Consider the following 27,100-nt stretch of genomic DNA (forward strand, 5'->3'; position numbering starts at 1 on the left):
CTAGTCAAGGGGGTGAGAAGTACTGCTAGGACTCTCAATGTAGTTCTTGGTAAACCAGTCTTCCAATTGGTGAAAGTCTTCAAGCATCCATTGCCAGACCCCTTCGTCCAATGGAGGTAAATCCTCACACTCCTCTGGCCTTTGGGTGTCAACTGCCATGGCAACTGGAGCTCCAGCTGCTGCAAGGTCAGCCTGGGCTTCAACTGGTGCTGATACACCAGAGTCTCCAGCAGTGACAGGGTCATTACTGTCAAGCACGTCTTCTGGCAGACAACACATGGCACCATCATAGGTCCAATTTCCATCCAGAGAAGACTCCTGGCTGCAGTTCAGTTTGGGAGTGGAATCCACATCCAGAATGGCTGTGGCCATGGGCTCTCCCTGGTCACAACCAACAACAGCTATGGAACCAGGAAAATCAGTTGACCCAGAAACAGCTTCAGGGCCTCCATTTTTCTCTGGCAGTGCTTCTGGAACGTTCTTCTGTTTGCACATAGCCCGGTTGTTCTTGAACCAGACCTTGATCTCCTTCTCTGTCACACGAACCAAGGATGCCAGCTCCAAACACTGTTTCTTGTCTGGGTACTGGCACTCAGCAAAATGTTCTTGCAGCACGGACTTTTGTTTTGCAGAGTACTGAGTGCGTTCCTTTCGCCGCTTCCTTGGAGCTACAGGGCCAGTTTGTTTACCGCCATATTTATCTGACAGTGCCATAGGTTCTATGGGAACATGGAAACCAGATCTCGATGAGGGTGTTGAAGGTCTCTGATGACTTGGATGCCCTGAGGGGCTTCTCAGAGTTGGTAAACCTGGGTCCATTACAGGACCTGGTTGCATCTGGATACTTGATTCTCTTGATGACCCTTGGGACTCTTGCCAATTTAGGTTCTGTTCAGGCACTGAAGGACTTGATTGCATTGGAGTTCTTGAGGTCACAAGGGGACTCTGGCCCATTTGAAAAGCTAAGTTCCATGCTGGCTCTTGAGGCAATTGAGAACTGGTGTCCATGGGGGTATATGAAGACATCTGGAATTTTGGATAAAATGAGGGACTTTCAGTGATATCTGTGTTCTGAACTGATAGGAGTATGTTCCTGTACTGAAAAACAGTAGGTCGCTTTACCTTGTTTCGATTCTTCACTGTGTTTTACCAGTTCTTCCAGAACCAGGCCTTAAATATCTTCTCCAGGCACCATAGTCAAAGCTCCGCCCACTCTTTGGCTCCTCCCACTCCCCAGATCTTCAAATTCATTGGATAAACATGCCATTTGGTGTCAATGCGATTTCAGCCCCACCCTAGAGAGTCCTTGTCTTTGATTGAATCACAGTTCTTTTGTTTTATATTTGAGTCAGGGTCTGTTGTTGCACAAAGCTCTTTCCTTCACAAGCTTCTAAGTGATCTAGTTCTACCCACAAAAACAATGCCTGGGTTTTTAGGAAAATCTTTCTGCAATACATTTCATGATCCTGGATGGGTGTCTACCTCACTTCAAAGGACTCAGGAGACAGAGAATGGTGAACCTGTCACTTCCAAGCTGTCTTTCTCTACATACCACTTTACAAGATAGATAGAACTACACAGAAAATATCCTCAAAATGAAAATATGCATCTAAAGTTATGGATATATATCCAATCAAGTCTCCTCCCCAAGCTCTTATCAACATCTATACCCATCATATTTCAAATTCATTACCTTTCATAAAAAAATTTTAAAAGGTAAATTAAACTCCATGTGAATAGCATTCACCACACCAAATAATGGAGTCTACACAAACCAAAAACTGTCCCTCTGACCACATGTCCTACCTGAGTGTTAGATTGTTAGTCCTAGACTAGAACAACATCTAAATAACCCAATAAAACTCAGAGTTCAACTAGGTACGTTGTATCTCTTATCTTACCAAGACTTCTAACTTGAAGGGCAGTTGGATTTTGTCAAAGGCTTTTTTAGCAACTAATGAGAGGATCCTGTGATATTTTTCTCTCATTTGTTCATATGGTGAATTACAGGGATGGATTTTCTTGTATTGAAGCAACCTTTCAACCCAGATATGAAAACTTCTTGATCATGGTTGAGGAATTTTTTGATGTCTTCTGTGATTTGGTGTCTGAGTATATTGTTGAGTACTTCTGCATCCGTGTTCATAAGAGAAAGGATGTGAAACTCTTTGTTGAATCTGTGTGTAGTTTGCGGATCAAGGTGACAGAGACCTCACAGGATCTATTTGACACTGTTCCCTCTCCTTCTTTTGTATGCAATAGTCTTGGAAGCATTGGTATCAGCTGTTCTTTGGCAACCTGATAGAAATCTGTGCAAAAACCATCTTGCCCTGAGATTTTGTTTCATTTGGGTGACTTTAAAGGTCTGCTTCTTTTTCCCAAGGGTATATAGGACTCGTCAGAAAGATTACATGTTCTCGATTTATCATTAATAAGTGGCATCTGTTTAGAAAATCGTCCATTGTTTTATATTTTTACAGGTTGTGGAGCATAGGCTTTTGAAGCAAGGTCTAATGATTCTCAGAATTTCTTCAGTGTCCATTACATTCCCTCATGTTTCATTTATGATTTTCTTTTTTTTTAATTTAGAGAATACTTTATTAGTTTTTGTAATCAAACCCACGTATATAAGATCTTACATATTTAATACAGTGTGTTACCCCTGTACAAATGGAAAAAACTTAAGTTCAACATTTCTAGACCAATATGGCTGTTAATTTCTGTACAGTGCCAACTCAACACAGTAAACGGGGATACTTTTTTCCAAAGTTGACAGCACAGCTAAAGTTTCAAAAAATTCAAATTATATATCTGTATATATATATATGTATATTTATATGAAAAGACCAATAATAGCAGTGTGTTATGCATCAACATCAGCAACAGCTTTTCCAGGTTCTGCAGTCATCTGAACAAAACTGTAGAGACATCCAGCACACTCCATTAAAAAAAAGTAAAAAAACAAAACCCGAGAAAACAGCACAGTTCTGTTACTCTTGTGGTACCTGGCAACATTTTTTTTTTAAATTAGCTTCTCAATCATCATCTGGAAAGAAAACATTCTGAGCAACATCATTGAAAACAGCTCTGATAAAGCACGGTCACTACTACGTATCATAAAGCAGGTACAAGCTATTTTACATCCACAGAGGTATGATACAGTACTGTCCTACATCTATAATACTAGAGGATACAATTTAAAAGGCATTATTTGAGACTTGATTCTACTTTTCCAGCAGAGGGCCCAAAGGATGGTGTGACACAGCTTTGTAAAGAAACATACTCTAGACAGGATTTCCTTTCACTAGTGGCACACTTCTAAGGATTCATTCTCTCCATGAATGTCAGCTAAAACCGTTATTAAAAAAATGAAATATCCCTAGAACAAAACCGTATAACCACTGGATTCACATGAAGATGACCTAGTGGAGACAAGCTGGACCTCACCTTACCAACAAGCTATCAAATCTGTTATGTTTAAACAGTGAGATCTCCAAGGAAGGAGATGCCAAGTAGTGCTTCAAAGCTTCGGACCACAATCAAACACAGCATCCTTTTCAACAGAAGCAGAAGCTCATCTGAATATGCTCATGGATGCTGACATCAACATTTAATCATCTCCTCACTCATCCAGGAAGAGGGGGAGATCAGTTACTACTGTACTTTATTGTGTTCAACCAAATCACCATGTTACAAAAATAGCAAGCTGCCATAATAAAAAATAAGGCTCCTCTATCCAGCACCAGATAGCATCATTTTACTTTCAAGCCTAGAAATTGCACACTTGTATATAAACCAATCGAAGATGAGGATTGAGAGTTCATCATGGTGGATTTTTCCTTTGATGAATATGAAGTGTCCTTCCTTATCTTTTTTGATGACTTTTAATTGAAAATTGATTTTATTTGATATTAGAATGGCTACTCCAGCTTGCTTCTTCTGACCATTTGCTTGGAAAGTTGTTTTCCAGCCTTTCACTCTGACGTAGTGTCTGTCTTTGTCTCTGAGGTGTGTTTCCTGTAGGCAGCAGAATGCAGGGTCGTCATTGCGTATCCAGTTTGTTAATCTATGTCTTTTTATTGGGGAGTTGAGGCCATTGATGTTGAGAGATATTAAGGAATTGTGATTATTGCTTCCTGTTATATTCATATTTGGATGTGAGGTTATGTTTGTGTGCTTTCATTCTCTTTGTTTTGTTGCCAAGACGATTAGTTTCTTGCTTCTTCTAGGGTATAGCTTGCCTCCTTATGTTGGGCTTTACCCTTTATTATCCTTTGTAGTGCTGGATTTGTAGAAAGATATTGTGTAAATTTGGTTTTGTCATGGAATATCTTGGTTTCTCCATCAATGTTAATTGAGAGTTTTGCAGGATACAGTAACCTGGGCTGGCATTTGTGTTCTCTTAGGGTCTGTATGACATCTGTCCAGGATCTTCTGGCCTTCATAGTTTCTGGCGAAAAGTCTGGTGTGATTCTGATAGGTCTGCCTTTATATGTTACTTGACCTTTTTCCCTTACTGCTTTTAATATTCTTTCTTTATTTTGTGCGTTTGATGTTTTGACAATTATGTGACGGGAGGTGTTTCTTTTCTGGTCCAATCTATTTGGAGTTCTGTAGGCTTCTTGTATGCCTATGGGTATCTCTTTTTTTAGGTTAGGGAAGTTTTCTTCTATGATTTTGTTGAAGATATTTACTGGTCCTTTGAGCTGGGAGTCTTCACTCTCTTCTATACCTATTATCCTTAGGTTTGATCTTCTCATTGAGTCCTGGATTTCCTGTATGTTTTGGACCAGTAGCTATTTCCGCTTTACATTATCTTTGACAGTTGAGTCAATGATTTCTATGGAATCTTCTGCTCCCGAGATTCTCTCTTCCATCTCTTGTATTGTGTTGGTGAAGCTTGCATCTACAGCTCCTTGTCTTTTCTTTTGATTTTCTATGCCCAGGGTTGTTTCCATGTGTTCTTTCTTGATTGCTTCTATTTCCATTTTTAATTCCTTCAACTGTTTGATTGTGTTTTCCTGGAATTCTTTCAGGGATTTTTGCGATTCCTCTCTGTAGGCTTCTACTTGTTCTCTAAGGGAGTTCTTTATGTCTTTCTTGAAGTCCTCCAGCATCATGATCAAATATGATTTTGAAACTAGATCTTGCTTTTCTGGTGTGTTTGGATATTCCGTGTTTGCTTTGGTGGGAGAATTGGGCTCCGATGGTGCCATGTAGTCTTGGTTTCTGTTGCTTGGGTTCCTGCGCTTGCCTCTCGCCATCAGATTATCTCTAGTGTTACTTTGTTCTGCTATTTCTGACCGTGGCTAGACTGTCCTATAAGCCTGTGTGTCAGGAGTGCTGTAGACCTGTTTTCCTGTTTTCTTTCAGCCAGTTATGGGGACAGAGTGTTCTGCTTTCGGGCGTGTAGTTTTTCCTCTCTACAGGTCTTCAGCTGTTCTTGTGGGCCTGTGTCTTGAGTTCACCAGGCAGGTGTCTTGCAGGGGAAAAGTTGGTCCTACCTGTGGTTCCAAGGCTCAAATTTGCTCGTGGGGTACTGCCTAAGTCCTCTCCGAGGCGGCAGCAACCGGGAAGATGTGCGCCGCTCTTTCCGGGAGCCTCCATGCACCAGGGTTCCAGATGATGTTTGGTGTTTTCCTCTGGCATCTGGATGTGCACAGAGTGCAGTCTCTTCTGGTTTCCCAGGCGTGTCTGCCTCTCTGAAGGTTTAGCTCTCCCTCCCACGGGATTTGGGTGCAGAGAACTGTTTATCCGGTCTGTTTCCTTCAGGTTCCGGCGGTGTCTCAGGCGCAGGGATCCTGCTACTCCTGGGCCCTCCCGTACGGTAACCCAGAGGCCTTATACAGTTGCCTCTTGGGCCAGGGTTGTGGGCAGGGGTGGGCAGTGTTGGTGGTCTCCTCCGCTCTGCAGCCTCAGGAGTGCCCACCTGATCAGGCGGTGAGGTCTCTCTCCCACGGGGTGTGGGAGCAGAGAGCTGCTGCGGGCCGGGATCCACGGGTGGGTTTACTTTCTAAAGGAGTAAATATTCTTGGAATCTTTTTCTCCTTTTGCATCTGATAAAATTCACTCCGATTATTATTCAGAAAAAAAGGGGGTTGATGCAATCCCATATTTAAAAAAATGGGGAAGGTTTTCTTTCTTTTTTTTTTTCTTTTCTTTTTTTTTCGGAGCTGGGGACCGAACCCAGGGCCTTGCGCTTGCTAGGCAAGTGCTCTACCACTGAGCTAAATCCCCAACCCCCGGGGAAGGTTTTCATAAACAAGATTGTAGGCTGATAGTGGTGTTAGGGTCAGGCAAGAAAGATATAATACAAAATATACATCAATAACAGCATCAATGAACAAATTTAATGAATAAGTTTAAAATAAAACAAATAAACAAAGTTCATTGCTGTACCTGAAAGATACATTTGAAAAGTGAACCTTTTGAAATTATTCTATTTATTTTTAAAATCCAAGCAAGGCCAATTTATGCTTCTTAGATATTTTTGAATATGTAGCCTTTCTCCATAGAAAGTTCCTGTTTTATTTTGTTCTTAGAAAATTTTATCTACTACATACCTGCCCTGATAATTGTTATCAACTTTTCTCCAAATGTTTTCCCTGAATATCTTAGAGAAGACATTGTTTTAGTGTCCTCAACCATCTTAAAACCTCTGCCTTTTTGATATATATTCTTGATTATAAGCATATATTATATTTCAAATATAGATATCAAAGGATATCAAGAGGAGCACAGATTTGTGTAATACTGTATGTTCTGCACATTTGTAAATTAATGATATGAAGATATGCTCTATTAAATTTTTTAACACCATAGATATGAAGTATCTCATAAATTTCCAAGTTACCATGTGAATTAAATACAAAACCATAACATTTAAAAGTGTTGATTTCAATGCATCCAAGCCCTCATGTTTCCAATTGTTATATATTTCAGCCAACCAAGCAATACATGTATAGACTGAAAGAATAGCTCCATTTGCCTTATTTGATTAGACCTCCAGGATATCCTTCTATGTCAGTGCTTCTAGTAAATGCTTTAACTTATATTCCCTAGAGGAAATACTAGGAGATAATTTGGAGAGCAAAGCAATAGTTATAACTTGTTTCTCCCATTTCTTGATTCACGAGGAATTCATCTACCTGCACGTAATGGACTTCTTTTGCCAATAAAGCAACTATAATTTATACTGCTTTATAAAAATAAAGAATATTAAAATGTTTCATGTCTTTAAAATGCAGTAAATAATAATGAAATCTTTGAAAAAGAAACAGTGTTAAAATAAGTTTTTAAATGCCTAAATATGTGTCTTATAAATTCCATTAATTTAACTATTTCCCAAAGCTTTCTAAACATGAAATGGTTTACTCATTAAAATAATTACAATATATTAAGGACCCTAATTTTATTTAAATAGCATTTTAATAATAAATGTCACTAGACATGCACAACATAAGCAACAGAGGTAGGAAGAATGTAACAAAGTACAAATGAAGCCTTACTGATGGATGTTATAAAATTGTCTTTTTGCTAATAATCTACTAATAGTTTACATTGTAACAGTAACTTTTTGTTTTTTAAAGGATAAATATGAATTGTATTACATTCATCCTTCAGGCATAATATATTAAATATAATAAAGCTCTTAAAAACTGTGATAGAAAGCATTTACTGTGAGATTTCTGTGAACTTTGGAGTAAAGAGTTAGGTTATGTTAGGGCTTTATCAATCATGAGTGAAGTATTTTTATGGTAATTTCTGTAAATTAGAGATTGTCTACATAAAGATGTTAAATGAGGAAATGGATATTGTTACAGGCATCCAGAAATACTCTTTTTTTTTGGCAGAAAACTTGTCTCTCATGAAATAGTCAAATTGCAGTTACCTCAAAAGACCAAAAGCACATGACTCTGTAGTTCTTCATTTAAACAGTACCAATTCTTGGAGGAGAATGTTCATTTATGTATAACTCTTTTCTTAAGTTATAAAAAGCAGATAGTTGAATGTGGTTAGTTTGGAAAAATGATAAGAAATTTGGCAAAATATACATTGATGTTCCCAGGTAATATTTGCCATTATCCTCTCAGTGAAACAACTTAGAAAAATATAATAACCTTATGTGTTTCCTTGTATAATAATCTAGAAGCAAGTTTTCCCACAAAATTAGGTCAATTGACATTATTGTCTTTAAAGTAAGAAAAATAGCAAATTTGGCTTTTGAAAATGAATAATCAGTCATTGGCTAGAAGTAATCATCATTCTCATAGAAGCAGGGGGAGAGAGAAAGGGTATGGGAAAGTGGAGGAAAGGGGATAACATTCTAAATGTAAATACATAAAATATCCAAGAAAAATAAAATTATTTAAAAAAGAAGTAATGCTCAATGAGACATATGACTTTATAAAAGTGATGAGGATTTGCCTTTTATTATATGATGAAACAAGATGTAGCCTAAAACAATTGGTACAAGAGCCTATACTAAAGAAGAAATGTAAACATTTCAGGCTCCAGACTTATGAGAAATAAGTTCTATATTTATGAGTCTTAGAATTTAAGATATTCTATAGCAACCAGGGCAAATTCTGATATTCTATGTTGCCAGCATCAATTATTAAAAATAAATCTGTGTTATGTTTTATGTCTTTTTCATCTTTCCATTTGCTTTTTATTCTCAAAAAATATGCTGTTTTTAAATTTTTGTGACTAGTCAATTGCAGATCTCTATGTAAGTGTAAATAATCATTTATTGTGGTATAAAATACTTTCAGCATTAGGAAAGCTGAATAAGGTAGGGAGATGTAAAGTCTGACACTAGACTGGGCTATATTTTAAGATAGTCTCTAAAATATGATGACAGCAAAAAATGTATATGTAAAAAGATGTAGGAACAAAGAAATAATTTACAGCCTAGTGTTAGTCAGCTTTCTGTTACCATAACATTCTACATTCTTTACAATCATGAATGAGGCTAATTGTGCCTCACAGCAACATGTAACTGAGATATTCAACTCTTATTTGCTTTGTTTTACTTCATTGTTTGATGTTTTAGTTTTGTTTTGTTCTGATTTGATTTGGATTGGGATTTGTTTTGTTCGTTTTGATTTGTTTTGTTTTAAGACATGATTTTCTTTGTTCTAGAATATGTTTCATAGAAAATTCTGACTTTGAACTCACACAGATTCCCCTGGTTCAACCTTCCAAATATTGGGAATAAAGATGCACCACTAAACCCAAATGAGATAATCTTGTAAAGGTTTTGTTTTGTTTTATTGGTGGTGGTGTGTTTGCGTATATGTATACAAATATGTGTGTGTTTGTGTGTGTATTTCTTATTTATAGCTTCTAAGCTTTTTTAAAAAAATTCTTTCTTTCTTTCTTTCTTTTCTTTTTTTATTGAATACTTTTTATTTACATTTTGAATGTTATTCCCTTTCCCTGTTTCCCGTCCATAAGCCCCTTATCTCCTCCCCTTCTTCTGTAAGGGTGTTCCCCCTCCCCAATCACCTCCCTTCCTGACTCCCCATTCTGACATTCCCCTCTATTGGGAGGGGGCAGCCTTGGCAGGACCAAGGTCTTCTCCTCCCATTGATGCCCAAAAAATATTCATAGGAGATATGGAGACAAATTTTGGAACAGAGACTGAAGAAATGGCCATTCAGAGCCCGCCCCACCTGGGGATCCAGCCCATATATATATATACAGCCACCAAAACTAGACGATATTGATAATGCCAAGAAGTGCATGCTGACAAGAGCCTGATGTAACTGTCTCCTGAGATGCTCAGCCAGACTGTGACAAATACAGAACTTCTAAGCTTTGAGTTCAGTATTTATTAGCCTTGTTATATTTGCCTGCATTGTATGATCATAGCACACATGGTAATTCATGACTAAATTTTTGGTCTTGACATGAAAAAGAGAAATGAAGTCCCTGGGGTTTCAATACCCTCTTCAAGATCAAAGGAGGTATGGCTAAAAGATTTCCTAACATTTTATGCTAATGGCTCAAAATATTAGATTCAGGTATATATGTTTGGGTGGTTGTGAGATAGAGAATGGTACTTAAATTATGAACTAAACACAGATTGTTTATATACATACTCATTCATGGTTTCAGCAAATAACTTAAAGTGTACTGAATGTAAAACATCAGAAGAAAATGGAGATTGGTGTTATTATAAATACATACATAGTACACACTCATTTAATGAATGGTTTCTCTATTAAAAGATCTTTTTCTATATAAAATTCATAATTATTTTAGAATTGTGAATAAAATATTATAGTGCATCTGGTAAAATTTTGACAATTTCTTTTTCATTTAAAGACTTTTTCTTAAAACTGGAAGGTGACAACTGAGTATTTAGCAAAATATCAGCAAGTTTATCTCTTGGTATGCGAATTCCCCAGCCTTTTGAACAAAATTAGTTACAACACAATGCATAAAATTTCCTCCTGTGGAAAAGGTCTCAAATCCATAACCAAAACAGTTAAGTACCCAATAATAGTTATGCCACTTATTTGAACAGTGGGCACATCTACCCTGACAGTTTGATATTTTGTAGCATACAGAGCCCAGCATGAATAAGACTTTTGACATCTTTTCTCTCTCAGCAACATTCAAAGTCCCTTCAAACACTCTGAAATCTAGCCAACAGGGAGAAAGTGTCCTGATCATTTAAGGAATACTTTCTCTATATCTTAAAACAAAAGTAAATAAACTTTTCAGCCTTAGGTGTTTGCCATCTAGTTATGCATGTTAATAAAAGACATCACCTGTATTATTTTAAGGACCCATGGGCTTTTTCTGAAAATCAACTCATAAGAAAGTATCCCATGCCTTACACTGTAAATTTTTAATAGTAAGCCATAAAATCTGTAAGCAGCAGGATACAACCGTGCAGAATATTTCTGATTGAACTCTCTTTACATATAAAGTTTTATTTTGAAATTAGTTTACTATGTATTATATTTTGAATAACCTTCTTATTCATCCTTACTTTACACCACCCTATCCTCTCATGCCTCTCTCCTCTCCTTACTCCCCTATGCTCTCCCTTTTTATCACATATATCCTATTGTCTTCCCTATAATATATTTTAATTGTGTAGTGGGATATTTACCTACATATAGCTTTGGCATGCACCCTTCATTTGGTTTCTCCTACCTCCCTGATTTTTACCCACACTCCAGTGGGCCACCCTACTAAAACCTGTTTTACTGTCAGTGTTCAAATGCTCTACTTCTATTTTACCTATAATCTGCTATGCTTTCACAACATATCTCCCCACTATGGAAGCATTTGAGCAAAAACTTAAAAGCTAACAAAAATAATTTGAAACTATGACCCATATGTGAGAAAGATCATGAGCTGTTTGTCTTCATGGACCTGAATTATTCATATTCCAATGAATTGGGCACACCTCATGAACATATGACCAACACTAATTCAACTAAGTTGGTTATCAAAGACAAGGAGAAAGAAAAGTAGGAAATTGAAATTAGGAAATGAATCTGTTGGATAGGGAATGAGTGGTAATATGTTATTTCATACCCATATGACATTATTAAAGAAAAATAAATAAGTAGAGATAAAATATTGTCTTGTGTCAGCAGAATAATCCTCCCTATTTTTGTTAGTTTTCCTTATATTTTTCCACAGGAGGAATAATCTGATATGTACAGTTTTTTTTATTCTTTTAGAAATGATGCTTATAGGAAGTCTGTTATTAGTCATATAAAGAATTTAATCCTTCTGTCTATACTATTTTAATCAAGCAGGAGAAATTATACTTTCATTAATTATTACTAAACTCAAGTGTTTTCATCATTATCATTTGATTTAAGTAAGAAAATGGAACAGAAATGTAATAGCCATAGTATATATTTCTCTGCCAATTGAATGTGACATGTGGTTCAGTTATAGTTTCTCATGCTTGAGGCAGTATTATTTTTTTTTCTTCTTTTATGTGAGTTACCTCCACATTAGGCTGTATTCAAAAGCTTGATACATGTGATCACTACTAGTGTTTACCTTCTCATTGTTTAAGATTATTGATCAGCAATAAAGACAAAGAGTAAACCAAGAACTAGCTGTAATTATGTGGCTGTTATTATATCACTTTAAAATATCTAAATAAACCTTTTGCAACAATTATAGATAATTGTGTTCTATGGTACAATTTTAACTGTAAGATTTATATTCTTATCAGGTATAATGAGAAAAAACGAATAAAATTTGAAGTTCAAATAAAAGTCACTATTATGAAAAATCTCAGCTCATCAAAGCAACTCTCTTCAACATCTGATTCCTTTCACAACATAATTTATTTGAGTGGCTGTGCTATTTAAGCTAAACAGAAAGGCAATGTGTGTGTGTGATGTGTGTGTGTGTGTGTATTATATATATATATATATATATATATTTCAGTGACTAATAGCATGTAAAAGCTCTTTATACTGTTATGGTTTTGGCAGTTTGGGCCAATGTATAGTAAGTACTTCTTACTAGAATAAGCAAAAGAAACTCTTACTTAAGAGTGTCATGCTAGATGAATGGCTCTATTGATGATATAATGCAATAGACTTTATATTCTGTCTCAGACTCATTTTGCCATTATCAATAGTTTATAAATGAGCACCAATAAAGAACTCAAAATTGCTACATTCATAGAATAATAGTCATGTCATCCTGTGACTGTGTCAGTGATGACTATGTCTTTTTAAATTAGTTGTTTACAAGAGGACATAAACCTCTGTCTGAGCATAAATCCTTTCTCAAGCTACATTGCTAGCACCTTATGTTTTCTCTCTTTAGTAGATCATTTTTTTTTGCAAATTATCAGAATATGAGCGATCTTAAGTGTTTCTTACTAAACAGTACATCAACTAGGATTGTTTCCTTTTTAAGAAGTGCTTGTGCAGTGCTTTTTTGTTACTTTGTGAAAATGAAAAATAGTTTTATCTTTTGATTTTATGATGTAACTTTCCCCTTACACTGAAAAAATTATTTTAGGGTGATATCATCATTTCCATTTCTGTATCCTCTCAGACACTGGAACATTTTAATTCTCAACATATTTTGAATTTGCATATGAATTGTTGCAATTGAAAGACTGCATGCAAACTGATAAATTGAATAGCCATTTCTCAGGAGTGAGATTATCTGAATTTTGATGTCAGTAAATCAGGCAAATAATTATAATATAGGGAGTTATTAAACATCTGAGAAACAAACAGAAGATAGCCAATAGCAATGTCTTAAATGAATTTTTGTGTGTTTCTCTACTACATGAATCTATTTTTCTCCTTTATATTGTCAGTTTTCATATCAGAAAAGGCATATTCTTAGCTTAATTAAAAAATATCTATTGCATCATATATATTTAAAAGATTTATGAAACATCAGTTTACACATTCTGCCTAGTTTCTGTATGATACAAGTATTATTCTTGGTATTAAAGCATTTTTGTTGATCACTAAACTACCAATCCTATAAAGAGCAATTGATTCATCATATAATAATCAATTTCTGTTATTACTTCCAGAATTTCAAGTCCTACTGTAAAATGTATTTCAAATTGCACCCAATGTAAGAGCATTGCAATTTCATGCTACATAGCTGTCAGAATCTATGGTACTATTGGACATCATTTTTATTAATATTCTTATTAGTTATCATTACATTATGCCCAGAAGCTGATTAAAATTTTCTATTCTCTTTTTCAAATTTTAATTCTGATCTTATGCTTCTTGAGTTCATGATGTAGTATATTAATGGCTATTTACATAGACTAAGATGATTTAGTTTGCTTTCTTCTATTCTTTCTCTTTCTTTTCTTCTTCCCTCTCTCATCTATGTTTCTGTGTACACTGAAATCTTGGTCTTGGGTGGAAATACATATCTCTTTTTTGTAGTTCTTGAACTTTAGTCTTTGGCTTTTGGTGGTAGGGCTTAATAAAATAGTTTGCTGAGGAATTTCAATGCAGAAAATTGTTGTCTGTCAAGGGATCACAGTCTAAAGTCTTTCTAGGTTTATATGATCTGCCTGGAATAAAACATGTTTAATTCCCTCTGGATGAAACACAGATGCACCCTTAATACACACCTTTATCTCAAATAATAAAGTTACTTTGTAGAAACAAGCTGGCATGTTTGAAAGTGACATCTATTTGAGGGGCAGACAAAGTGAAGAATCTGAGGAAGATTTGACAGAATGAGTCAGAGATAGAGTACAAACAACTCTTAGGAAAATACATAGGAGAGAGATTCTACATAAGAGCTGCACAGAATGAGTCTGGAGTGGACGACAGTTCAGTGGATGTGGTTCAGTTGAATTCCGTCAGTTCAGTTCAGAGGCATGTTGCATCCAGAGATTGAGAATAAGCCAGATTACACCAGAATGTCAGCGTTACTTTGAGGCTAAGCAAAACTATTCATTGAAAGCATAGAGAAACCAGTTGGAAACAGTCTTATTGAGTTTCTTCCTCTTGAGTATATTCTAATATCACTACACTTTCTGTTCATCAGAAATTGATAAATATTAATATTTTATAGCTTACATCTGCTGTATCTTCTTCAAATAAAATTAACATTTTAGAGTACGCATGCCTTTTATTCTCAGCTAGAGAAGGAATATTTTGCACTTCATTTTTCTCTCTGGATGTTCATTATGGAACAGATATAAGATGGAAAATAGAGTGCTAACTAAATTGTTTTATTATTTAGCATAAAGCATTCATTAAAATGATGATATTCTTCAAGAATGTCACTTAGCTCAAAAATAATTATACTCTTTTAAAAAGTGTATCATACCTAAAAAGCATTTCATTTAGTTTTAAATTAGATAACTGTTAACTTTAACCTATGCTCTCCTTCCTATTGTTGTAAGCCTTGATAATATTAGAGTGAATTAGACAAGCAAAAGACTCTACTTTATATAGAAAAAATGTAAATAATATATAAATAACTCAGCATGTCAGAAGGTACATTATGTGCTATAGATATGCTAAAGAGATTTTGATGGGAACAGTAGTATAAACTGTAGACAGATGGCTTAAGGGTTCCTAAAGCCTGTTTGGTACTTTGGGAGCCATTAAAATAATAACTAGATTCAGACCATAGTGTGATCATGAATCATGTAAAAATAATCTCACTATGATCAAATAAAATGTTAATTATTTCTATATAAGTAATTTTATTTACATATATATAAAGGCATACTGTTACAGTAGTGTTCATAGCAACTGAATAAGCTTCTCTCTTATTTCCTAGTGCAATCAATGAAAATAAAAGAATACATATTAAAATATACTAAGTTGTGAACATTAATTTTATAATCCCATAACTATGGATAGTGTGACTGGAAATAATAAATGGGTTCTAGAGAATGTGTTACCATATATTGTGATATAAATTTTAATTCAGCAACATGGCTGCTCTGGCAAATGATCAACATCCAAAGACCTTCTGGAATGACAGCCCTTTAATCCTTCCTGATGGAATACACTTAGTTCACACTGTTAATCCCCGCCCCCTCCTCAAAACAACAGAGGTAATTCGTAGAAGCAAGCAACCATGTTTTAAAATGATGTCTAATTGAGTGGCAGACAGGGTGGTGAATTAGAGAATGATTTGATAGAATGAGTCAGACATAGGGTATGTTCAACTCTCATGAGAACAGGACTAAAAAGAGTCCACTTAAGAGCAGCTCAGGAGGAGAGAGATTCAGTCAGATGGAAGTTAGTAGACTCTGTGCAATGCAGTGAAATTGAGTCCCTTCATGAGTTCAAACAGTTCAGGTCAGGTCAGGAGAGGCATTTGAACCTGATAATGAGGAGCCAGAAGATTAGAATTAATTGCCAGAGTTACTGAGGTCAAGGAGAGTGATTAAGTGAGAAGCAGAGAAAAACCAGATTGAATCTGTCAGCCTGGAGAGGAGTTTTGAGCCAGAACGGCTGAGTTGAAACAGACAGCCAGAGTCGAGAATGAACTAGAGTCAGCTTATTCAGCTTATTCAGAAGTCAGCCTCCGAGGCAATACTTATATTGGGCAAATAAAATTGACTCTACTTTGATAGAAAACAATAGAATTCTCAGGTTTAAGTTGGTTTTATTGTTGTGTTATTTCTATACTTATTACATTCTCCCTTTGAAACCAGTACACAAGAACCATTCTCTTACACTGCACCCCACAAATCATCAATTCATATGATTTTGAAGTGTTATTTCTGTTCTATATCAGTGTACAAAAAGTCTTCTTAAAGACATGCATCAATTTCTTTTACAAGACACTCTTAGAAATGAAATAAAGATAAGTCTTCAGATGAATATTCATATTAAAGAGAAAGAATATTCATGTTAAAGAGAAAGAGAAACATCATGCCATCTATATTGTAGACATTTCTCATGGACCTTTGGTATCTGTAGGAACAATAAGCAAATGTGTGAATATTCAGTTTTGTAGGCTGGGGTACCTTACAATGTCTCACAGGAAAAAAAAAACTGTAAGTCTCTAGTGTATGTCCCCTATTTCTGGAAGTTACCATATGCTAACAATATGTTTTTGGGTGACCCTATATGATCCTGTTACAAATAAGTTACCACAATTTGTATAACATCTCACCTACAACTTCAGGAATAAAACTAGGAGACACAGATTAAACGAAATCCCTGTTAGAGAAAAGAAACACAGGGCTTAAGTCCCATGGAGATTCTTTTTTTTAAGTTATTCAAATATGTATATGAGTACTTTGTTTGCATGTAGTCTGCACATCAGAAGACAGCCTTATATTGTTTGAGATGCCATGTGGGAATTGAACTCAAAAATTTCAGAAGATTAGGGAGTTGTCTTAAGCACTGAGCTATTTTTCAAGCCCCATAAACTATGTTCTCTCTCTCTCTCTCTCTCTCTCTCTCTCTCTCTCTCTCTCTCTCTCTCTCTCTCTCTCTCTCCCTACCTATTTTTTAAATTCCAGATTTTATTCCTCTCCCAGTCTACCTTCTGACTGTTCCATATCCTATGAGTCCTCCCCGAAACCCTTGTCTCCATGATGATGTCCCCACCCCACCTAGTCCACCAGACCTCGAAACTCCCTGGGGCTTCCAGTCTGTTTCGGGTTAGATTCACATTCTTTCACTGAACCCAGACCAGGCATTCCTCTGCTGTATATGTATTGGGATCCTCATATCAGCTGGTGTATGCTGCTTGGTTGTTGATCCAGTATCTGAGATATTTCCGGAGTCCAGGTTAACTGAGACTGCTGTTCCCCTTACAGGGTTGCCCTCCTACTCCTCAACTTCCTCTAGCTTTTACCTAATTCAATCAGAGGGCTCAGCAGCTTCTGTTCATTGTTTGGGTGAAAATATCTGCATCTGACTCTTTCAGCTGTTTGATGGGTCTTTCAGAGGGCAGACATGATAGGTCCCTTATTTTAGTCATTTTAAATATATGGTTTATTTATTCTTAAGATTTCATACAAATGTATAAACCCCTACACTTCCTTCTAAAACTTTGCTCCTCATTTCTTTTAAATTTTATTTTTCATGGATAATTTATGTATTTACATTTCAAATGTTATTCCCCTTTCCCCCTCTTCTAAACCCCCTACCCTTTCCCCCTGCTTCTATGAGAATGAGGACATGCCCACTCCCACCCACTCACTCGTACCTCAATACCCTGGCATTCCCTACATTGGTGGAACTAGGATCCACCTTCACAGGATCAAGGGCTTTTCCTCCTATTGATGTTGGACAATGCCATCCTCTGCTATATATGTGGATGGAGTCATGGGTCCCTCCATTTGTACTCATTGGTTAGTAGTTTAGCCCCTGGGAGTTCTGGTGGGGTCAAGTTGGTTGATATTGTTGTTCTTCCTATGGAGTTGTTCTCCCTTCTAAGAAGGAATGAAGCATCCAGATTTTGGTATTTCTTCTTTTAGAGCTGTAGATTGATGTCATTATGCAGGTGAAGGCAGACACAAGATAAAATAAGGCCTGTTAAAGGACAAGAAGGAAGGTTGGGTAGGAACAGAGGTTTTAGAAGAAGAGGGAGAAGCAAAGAAGGAGAGACAACATGGAGGCAACATAAACAATCCTTGGCATGCATTTCTACATAGATACAAGTTGTTATGAATATTTCTTAAAGAATCGATTTCTATAGGTCAATTTACTTATCAAGGTGGGCTGTTTATATCTTTATCAATTGGTTTTGAATTTATTGTGTGGATGTACTATGGATTGAGATTTAACATATAAATCTGATTGATAATTTATAGTTTATTGAGTCACGATTTTACAATTTATTAAGACTTGATTTTACTGGGTAGCTGGAGAGAGTTCACAGCTACTAGAGGGCCATCAGGAGAGAAACTAACCAGAGATAAATTTTGGTTAGTTCCATATTGTCCCAGAGTTGGTGGAACTAACTCTAGGAAGCAGTGTGGCAAGGTGCCATGCTGGAATGGCTCATGGATTGCCTGGGTCTGAGAGTATTTGGGAGCAGTTTGGAGACACTCTGATAAAGATACTCCACAGTGGCATGTGGCCTCACAGGTGCCAGCACTAGCACAGGATAAAAGGTTAATTATTTTTTAATATTTAGTTGGTTGATATTGTTGTTCTTCCTAAGGGGTTGAAAACCCCCTTCAGCTCATTCAGTGTTTTCTCTAACTTCTCTATTGGGGTCCCCTTGTTCAGTCCAATGGTTAGCTGTAACCATTCTCATCTGTATCAGTAGGGTTCTGGCAGAGCCTCTAAGGAGATGCCCATATCTGGCTCCTGTCAACAAGCTCTTATTGGAATCAGTAAAAGTGACTGGGTTTGGTGGCTGTATGTGGGATGGATCTCCAGGTGGGACAGTCTCTGGATGCCCTTTTCTTCACTCCCTGATCCACTCTTTGTCCCTGTATTTCCTACCATGAGTATTTTGTTCTCCCTTCTAAGAAGGAATGAAGCATCCTAATTTTGGTCTTCTTTATTCTTGAGCTTTATATGATTTGTGATTTTTTTTTCTGAGTTTTTCTAAGCTTTTGGGCTAATATCCACTTATCAGTGAATGCATACCATGTGGGGGTTGTGTGTGTGTGTGTGTGTGTGTGTGTGTGTGTGTGTGTGTGTGTTATTGGGGTAACACACTCAAGGTGATATTTTCTAGCTCCATCCATTTTTCTTAAGAATTTCATGTAGTCATTGTTTTTTAATAATTGTGTAGTACTCCATTGTGTAAATGTACCACATTTCCTGTATCCATTACTCTGTTGAAGGACATCTTCGTTTTGTCCAGCTTCTGGCTATTATAAATAAGGCTGCCATGAACAGCATGGAGCATGTACCCTTGTTATATGTTGGAACATCTTTTGGGTATATGCCCAGGAGTAGTACAGCTAGGCACTTAGGTTGTACTATGCCTAGTTTTCTGAGGAACTGTCAGACTGATTTCTAGAGAGATTGTATGAGCTTTCAATCCCACCAACAATGGAAGAGTGTTCCCATTTCTCCACATCCTCACCCTCATCTACTGCCACCTGAGTTTTTTATTTTAGCCATTTGTCTGGTGTGACGTGATATGTCAGAATTGTTTTGATTTGCATTTCTGTGATGACAAACTAAGGATGTTGAACATTTCTTTGGTGCTTTTCAGCCATTCGGTATTCTTCAGTTGAGAATTCTTTGTTTAATTCTGTACCTCATTTTTTAATAGGGTTATTTGATTCTCAGGAGTTCTAACTTGAGTTCTTTGTATATATTGGATATAAGCCCTCTATCAGATGGAAGATTGGTAAAGATCTTTTCCCAATCTGTTGGTAACTGTTTTATCCTATTGAGAGAGTCTTTTGCCTTACCAAAGGCTTTGCAATTTTATGAGTTTCCATTTGTCTATTCTTGATCTTAAAGCATAAGCCATTGGTGTTCTGTTCAGGAAAATTTCCCCTGTACCTATATGTTCAAGGTTCTTCCTCTCTTTCTCTTCTATTAGTTTCAGTGTATCGGGTTTTATGTGGAGGTTCGTGATCCACTTGGACTTGAGCTTTGTAGAGGGAGATAAGAATGGATTGAATTGCATTCTTCTACATGCTGACCTCCAGTTGAATCAGCACCACTTGTTGAAATGCTCTTTTTTCCCACTGGATGGTTTTAGCTTCTCGGTCAAAGATCAAGTGACCATAGTTATGGGTTCATATCTGTATTCAAATTTATTCCATTGATCTACCTGCCTATCTCTGTGTCAATACCATACAGTTTTTATCACTATTGCTCTGTAATACTGCTTGAAAAGAGGGATGGTGATTTCCCCCAGAAGTTCTTTTATTGTTGAAATTAATTTTCCCTATTATTTTTTTTTTTTGCTTCTTGCAAATTGCTCTTTCTAATTCTATGAAGAATTGAGTTGGATTTTTTTTTAAATCTTTATTTACTTGAGTATTTCTTATTTACATTTCAATTGTTATTCCCCTTCCTGGTTTCTGGGCCAACATCCCCTAACCCCTCCCCCTCCCCTTCTATTTGGTTGTTCCCCTCCCCATCCTACCCCCATTACCGCCCTCCCCCCAACTTGCATTGAATGTGTAGTTTTTTTCAGCAAGACAGCCATTTTATTACATTAATCCTGACCATCCATGATGTAAGTGTTCCATAGCCTCAGTAACAGTGCCAGACCTTGGGTTCTCCCCTTGAGCTGGTTCCTACTTTGGACCTGATGCTGGACCTTCTTTTTATTAGACTCGTCTTCATATCCATCTCTGAAGTTCTTTCAGATATGAACAATAATGAGTCAGAGCTTTGACTGTGAGATAGCCACCCCATCCCCTAATGGATGCCCTGTCTTTCTGCTGAGGTAGTTTCTACAAGTTCCTTCTCCCCACTGTAGGGCATTTTCACCAGGATCTGTCTCTTGATTTCTGAGAGTCTCTCACTTCTCAGGTCTCTGGTACATTCTGGAGGGTCCCCCTTCCTGCTACTTCCTGAGGTTGTCTGTTTCCAATCTTTTTGCTGGTCTTCTGGGCTTCAGTCCTTTTCCCTCACCTAATGCCTGATCTTATTCCCCTTTTTTTTTCTTTCCTGTTCCCTTTCCTACCCATGTGCCTCCCTCCCTCACCACTTGATTGCTTTCTTCTCCTCCACAAGTATGACTGAAGCTTCTTCATTTGGGCCCTTCAATTTGTTGGCCTTTGTAAGTTCTGTGAATTGTATCTTGTGTATTCTGTACCCTTATAGGGGTTAATATGCACTTATTAATGAGTACATACTGTGCATGTTCTTTTGGGTCTGAGTTGTTTTTGGAGACAGGCTTTCTTTGTTTAGCCCTGGCTGTCCTGGACTCAGTTTGTAGATGAGGCGGGCCTTAAACTTACAGACATCCCCTTGCCTCTGGTTCCCAAGTGCTGGGATTAAAGTTTTATACCATCATGCCCCCAAAGAGAATTTTAAAAAGAAATAAATGAAGGGTCACATGGTTCATGTTTCCTATGTTTCTAAAAAAAAATCAGTTTACCTGACATTCAAATGGCCACTAATTGCATTGCTTATTTACCAGGAAATATGAAAAAATCAAAAATTGCCAAGTGGTTGAAAATCTACATCTTAAAAAAGTCTATCATTTTTTTTTTTGATTTGTGGAACAATGTTCCAACAACTTTATTCTTTCTCCCATGGCTTATATATTCCAGCAAAATGTTTCAAGCAGTATAAAGTTATGATGTGATTACCTTCTAGATTTCTTCTAGTGAATGACTGTGAAAAAACACTATGTTCCCCAGTAATTTTATAAGAAATAACATTACTTAGTACAGGTAAAGAAAACAATTATTCCCAAGAACCCGTGTACATTCATAACTTAGCGCCTTGGTACAGATTAACAAAGTGTATGCAAGCAAGACGGTTTTCTCAGTCAGTTTCCCTTACTGGGAGGCGGCAACTTTTGGTTACAAAGAAAGGGTTATTTTAATTATTTATCTTTAAAAGTAATCTAAGAATCCTAAAAGAATCACAAATCTAAACTTTTATATAAAAATCAGTCAGATCTACCTTAAATCCTCAGAACGCTCATCTACTCATCAGTAATCCCTAATTAATCACACCAGGGAGCTGAGGGCAAAATGGGAATAAGAAACCCATCATCACCTGTCCAGCCTCAGTGAGAGTCGAGTCAGCCAGTGCTGCCATTGCTCTTGTTTCCTGACCACAAAGGTCCCCATCTTAACTAACAAGAGGGTGCCTTTCTGAATTTCACATTGTTCCCTAAGATTTCTACATCAGAGCCAGTAGTAAAAACATCTCAACCTAGCTTCACTAACGATTTTATTCTTCCAAATGCTTTCTAAGGCTGGTGGTCACTGCTGACAATCTGTGTCTCTAAGTTCTTTCCTCAGATGGTGATTGAATCATTAATCAGCTCCGGCAGCAATACTGAGAGAGATCAGGCATTATCACTGTGATTGCCAGAGATACTGTCCAGTGAGGGGCTGGCAGTCCTTAGAGTTTTCACACAGTTCTTAGAGAAGAGGGAGGCGAGGGCAGCAAGCAGAGCATGAAGTCCTCTGGACATATGGTCCTCAGGGCCCTGCCATACTCAAGTGCTGTAACCTATCCTGGCTGTGCTGACCAGGGGGCTGCATTCCCTGAGTTCCAAAGCCGTTTATCACTCCTCCTGCAGAGTAAGAGGAAGCTTGGCATAGTAGCATTAAGGAGGAATCTGAGGCAGGAGGATCAAACTTCAAGCTCAGCCCAAGCTCTAAAACAATGCTTGTCTCAAAAATAGATAAATGTACACAGTGATTTTGTAGATAATATCACATTTTGAAAGACCCCCAGAGAGGACCTTTCCCTCAGGAGGAGTCCCAAGCGCCCAATGACCGAGCCGAGTCCACTCGGATGCAATCAGCAAGAGGGTTTATTGGAAAACACAGGTACCTGCGGGCACACAGTCTCTTCGGAGGACTTGCGCGCCCAGCAGCTCCAGCATGGGGCTTTTATAGGGATTGGGGAAGCAGAAGCGGGCGTACAGAAGCAGATGCATAGTTACGGGGATTGGTGGATTCAAACGAGGCACATAGACATGTTCACATATGATTGGCTATTTCACATGATGAGGTAATAAGGTATAGCTACACACATTGGCAGGTTTGGGGCGTCCTGGATGTCGGGGGCTGGGGGCTTATCTCTTCCTGCCAGGTGGCCTGTGAGTGGTACTCCTGGTCTGTTCTGCATTCCTTTCCTTTTATGGTCTGTTAGTTTTCACAGTGACTCGGCCCTAGGTATCTGGGCGTGCCTGAGCTCGTTCAAGCCTGTTGCAACTCTGAGTTAAGACTCATGGGGTGGGTCTTTCATTTTCCCCCATTTTCTTTTAGACTTGAGTAAAATCCTTTACTCAAATCGAATTCTAAGGAATCTCTTCCTGTTGTCTTACCCTCTGGTATTGTTGGGTGAGAACAAGCATCTGAATGACTGAGAGTCTGTTCTTTATGAACTGCACCAATCTGTTTAGAATGCAGGGGCCAAAGAGGAAGATTAGGAGGAGGATGATTAAGGGTCCCATCAAGGTGGACACCAGGGTAGCAAACCAAGGGGATCGGTTAAACCACCCCTCGAACCAGCCTTGTTGGGAATCAAACAGCTTCTGTCTCTGGGCCAAGCGTTCTCGGAGCTTAGCCATGTTATCTCTCACTAATCCTGTATGGTCTGCATAGAAACAACATTCTTTCAGTGTAGCACACAGGTTCCTTCTTTAAGGAATATCAGGTCTAGGGCTGGGGATTTAGCTCAGTGGTAGAGCGCTTACCTAGGAAGCACAAGGCCCTGGGTTCGGTCCCCAGCTCCGAAAAAAAGAACCAAAAAAAAAAAAAAAGGAATATCAGGTCTAATCTCCTATTCTGAAGGACTACCTCTGAGAGGGAGGTTAGGTATTCTTGGAGGTCAGCTAAAAAGTCTTTCACTCTTTTTATATCTGAGTCAATGGCAGTTCTGAATTCTCTATAAACCTTGCATTGCAGGGCAATGGCAGATGTCCTTGTGCTGCCCTTGCAGCACCTAGATAGCCTTAAGTAATTCTCAACTCTTTTTTTTTCTTACTAAGTCTCTAGCATCAGGATTCCAATCTGGACACTATCTAAACCTGCACACCAAGGTCATGACTAGCTTTTAGAACTTCTAAACTTGTACAGATTGTGATCCCTGAGGCACAGTCCCAAGAAGTGTTAGGAGTACTAACATATGCAATGTTACATCATTTGTAATAGAAATCAAGCCTATCCCCACACCTATCTTGATAAAACCCGGGGCAAACATGAAATTAAGTCTAGGGAGCTTTTTGAAGATCTGATTTTCCCTCTAGGTCCCAGCTCTCAGCCCCAACAGCTAGTACACGGCTGGTGAGGGCTGAGAGTTGATGGCTGTCAGGGTGGTCAGCAGCACCAGGTACGGTCCTTTCCAGTGAGTATCTGGGTTCGGTGCCATCGTATGTAGCCGAGTCTCCGACCTGGAACTGGTGAGATGTCTCAGGGGTCCCCAGGGCATAGGCTGCTGCCAGCTCTGAGCAGATTTCTTTCTGTATCACCTGTAGGTCTTTTAGCCTAGCACACAAATCATTATTACTATGGCACTATGACATGTTGGTTCAGTAACATCATCTAATACAGTCAGGGGGACTGAGGCCCCATTTAAGATCTCAAAGGGGGTAAGGCTGAATCTGGGAGGGTATTTCTTGCTCTGAAGAGAGCAAGAGGGAAGGAGTGTCACCCAGTCTGTGCCAGTCTCCATGGTTAATTTGGTCAGGGTCTCTTTTAGAGTTCTATTTATTTACCCTCCTGTCCTGAACTTTGAGGTCTGTAAATACAATGTAATTTCCAATCGACCTCTAAATACTTGGCCACACCCTGGCTTACCTTGGCAACGAAAGTAGGGCCGTTGTCTGACCAGATTACCTTGGGCATTCCAAATCGGAGGAAGATTTCTTCCAGTATCTTCTTGATGATTGCAGAGGCCGTCTCTTGTTTGGTGAGGAAAGCTTCTATCTATTCCTGAAAAAGTATCTACAAGCACTAGGAGATACTTGTGATTATATTTTTCTGGTTTTATCTCAGTGAAGTTCACTTCGACTTTTCACCAAACTCTCTGGGTCTCTTTGCCCTGTTTGCTTGCTAAGCATTCACTTATTGACATACCTTATACTTTCTACTGCCTCTCTGGCTAAAATCTTAAAGTCTATTACATACACTTAACTACTTGGACAAACTTTTTATCTCCTAAATGAGTCCATTTCTGTATTTGGCAAAGTGAGTCTTTTCTTTGTTCTCTGGGGGAGTATAGCTTCCCCCACAAGTGTGCCATTGTCCTTTATCTTTTAAGCAATTTGGGCCTTTTCTAAGTGAGGCCATCCCTTAGTCCGATCCTAGTTCTCAGTGGCTGTCTCTTGCAGGCCTGCAACCAGGATAGGCTCCTGCATAGCCATTTCCCGAGCCACTTTATCTGCTTTGTTACTGCCCAATGCCACTGAATCTCTTCCCTCCTGATATCCTGAGCAATGAATAGTACTCACAGTTGTTGGCTTCACCAGGGCATCCAAGAGATGGCAAAGGCATCTGCGGCACTGATGTACTGGGGGGGTAGAGGTTCAGCCATCCCAGATGACATTGTGTTGTCCACCATGGCAGCACCCACCTATCTCTGACCTTCATGAAGAGAACTGTTCCCGTCTGTGGACAAGGTAGCCTCGGCTTTCAGCAGGGGTCAATCAGCCAGTCCCAGAGATCTTTCCTCCACCCATGGGCTTCTGCCAGTGCTTGACACTCGTGCTGTGGTGGCTCCAGGTCAGGATTGGGCAGCAAGGTGACCAGATTGCCCCCAACAGGTGGAGAATCTAGTCCATGGCAGCTGACCAGTGGTCCCATCTTTTGGGACACTCTATTCAAAGGCAAACATCAGCCACTCTATCACAGTTTAAGTCCTGGATTGGGTGATAATTGTTAGTGCCCGGCTGGCAGGAGTGATATGTTCCAAGTAGAACAGCGCTAAGCCATTCATCTCCCAGCATCAGGTACTGGTGCACTGAGACAGGTCTTAAGCTCCGCATACACAGTCTGTAGATATGCATACACATGGCCTCACCCAGCCATTTCAGCCCACGCAAGCCATTTTGGGGAGCAATTTTCTCATGAGCAAGGGATGGGGGCAGTCAGGGATGACTATGAACTAGTGGGTTACCCGGCCCACGCCAAGGTCCACTGTTCTTCGGGCAGTCCATAAGTATTGTTTGTTGCCAGTAGGCCCCTGTACCCAAGGTCTTTGGATACTGGCCCACTGGAGCATAGGAGCACAGAGCATTGGGTCCCTGTATCCATAAAACAACTGGGCAGGCTTCCCTCCTATCTCTGCACATAGCCAGCACTCCAGGACCGAGAGGCTCTCCAGTGTCCCCTCTTGTTCTTTCTGGGGCAGTCCCTGACCCAGTGTCTTTTTTTTCCTTTGCATTAGGCACACTGATCTTTAGCCAGGAATTCTCTTCTGTTGCCAGGTACTGTCTTCTTAGGTTCCCTAACTACTGTGGCCAGTATATGTTCCTCTCTTGTCTTTTATCTCTCTTTAGCTCTCTAGCTTCCTCTTCTTTTTGTCTCTTTTCTTCCCTAGCTTTCTGCTCTTTTTACCTTCTTTTCTCTTTCTCTTTGTTTAACCTTACTTTCTCTGTAACTTATACTAACTCTCAGCAACTTAGCTTAACCCTTCAAATTTCTGTAACTTTCTCTTCATACCCTTTCCTTATCTTAGCCAGATTGGTGGGGCATTTTCCAGCCCCTAGGAGACCCACCCTTGGAGCCTGGGGGCAGACCTGGCACTCCCTACCTTCAGGCGTCTGAAGAGAGCAGGCACAAGTGAGGGCCTTCTAGCCATGTCTGGAACATTCTTTCAGGCCTCTAGTAGGATTCTGTCTTTCCTCGGTGGTAAAGAAGATCTGTAACAGTTACTAACAAGCATCTCACGTGGGATGGTGAGAAAACAAGAAGGGAATCTAGAGGAGAGAGGTCCACTGAAGAGGACAAATAGCATTTAGTCACACAGCTAAACCAGGAGGCCTTTTTTTGGACAAAAAGGCCACTGTAAATATA

The 27,100-nt window shown here is 38.5% G+C and overlaps 2 protein-coding genes across 2 annotated transcripts in view; one reads left to right on the forward strand and one right to left on the reverse strand.

The window, feature by feature from the left end:
* Positions 1-25,888, reverse strand: Ventx (VENT homeobox). Its single transcript, XM_087601264.1, has 5 exons — positions 25,761-25,888; positions 24,364-24,571; positions 23,410-23,479; positions 846-1,076; positions 1-719 (listed from the first exon to the last, which is right to left on the reverse strand). The coding sequence occupies exons 1-5, from the start codon at positions 25,886-25,888 to the stop codon at positions 1-3; spliced, it is 1,356 nt and encodes a 451-aa protein (XP_087457390.1).
* Positions 1-27,100, forward strand: part of Pcdh11x (protocadherin 11 X-linked) — a 684,984-nt gene that overhangs the window by 422,557 nt on the left and 235,327 nt on the right.

This window comes from Rattus norvegicus, chromosome X, assembly GCF_021556685.1.
Source record: "Rattus norvegicus strain SHRSP/BbbUtx chromosome X, alternate assembly SHRSP_T2T, whole genome shotgun sequence".
NCBI lineage: Eukaryota > Metazoa > Chordata > Mammalia > Rodentia > Muridae > Rattus > Rattus norvegicus.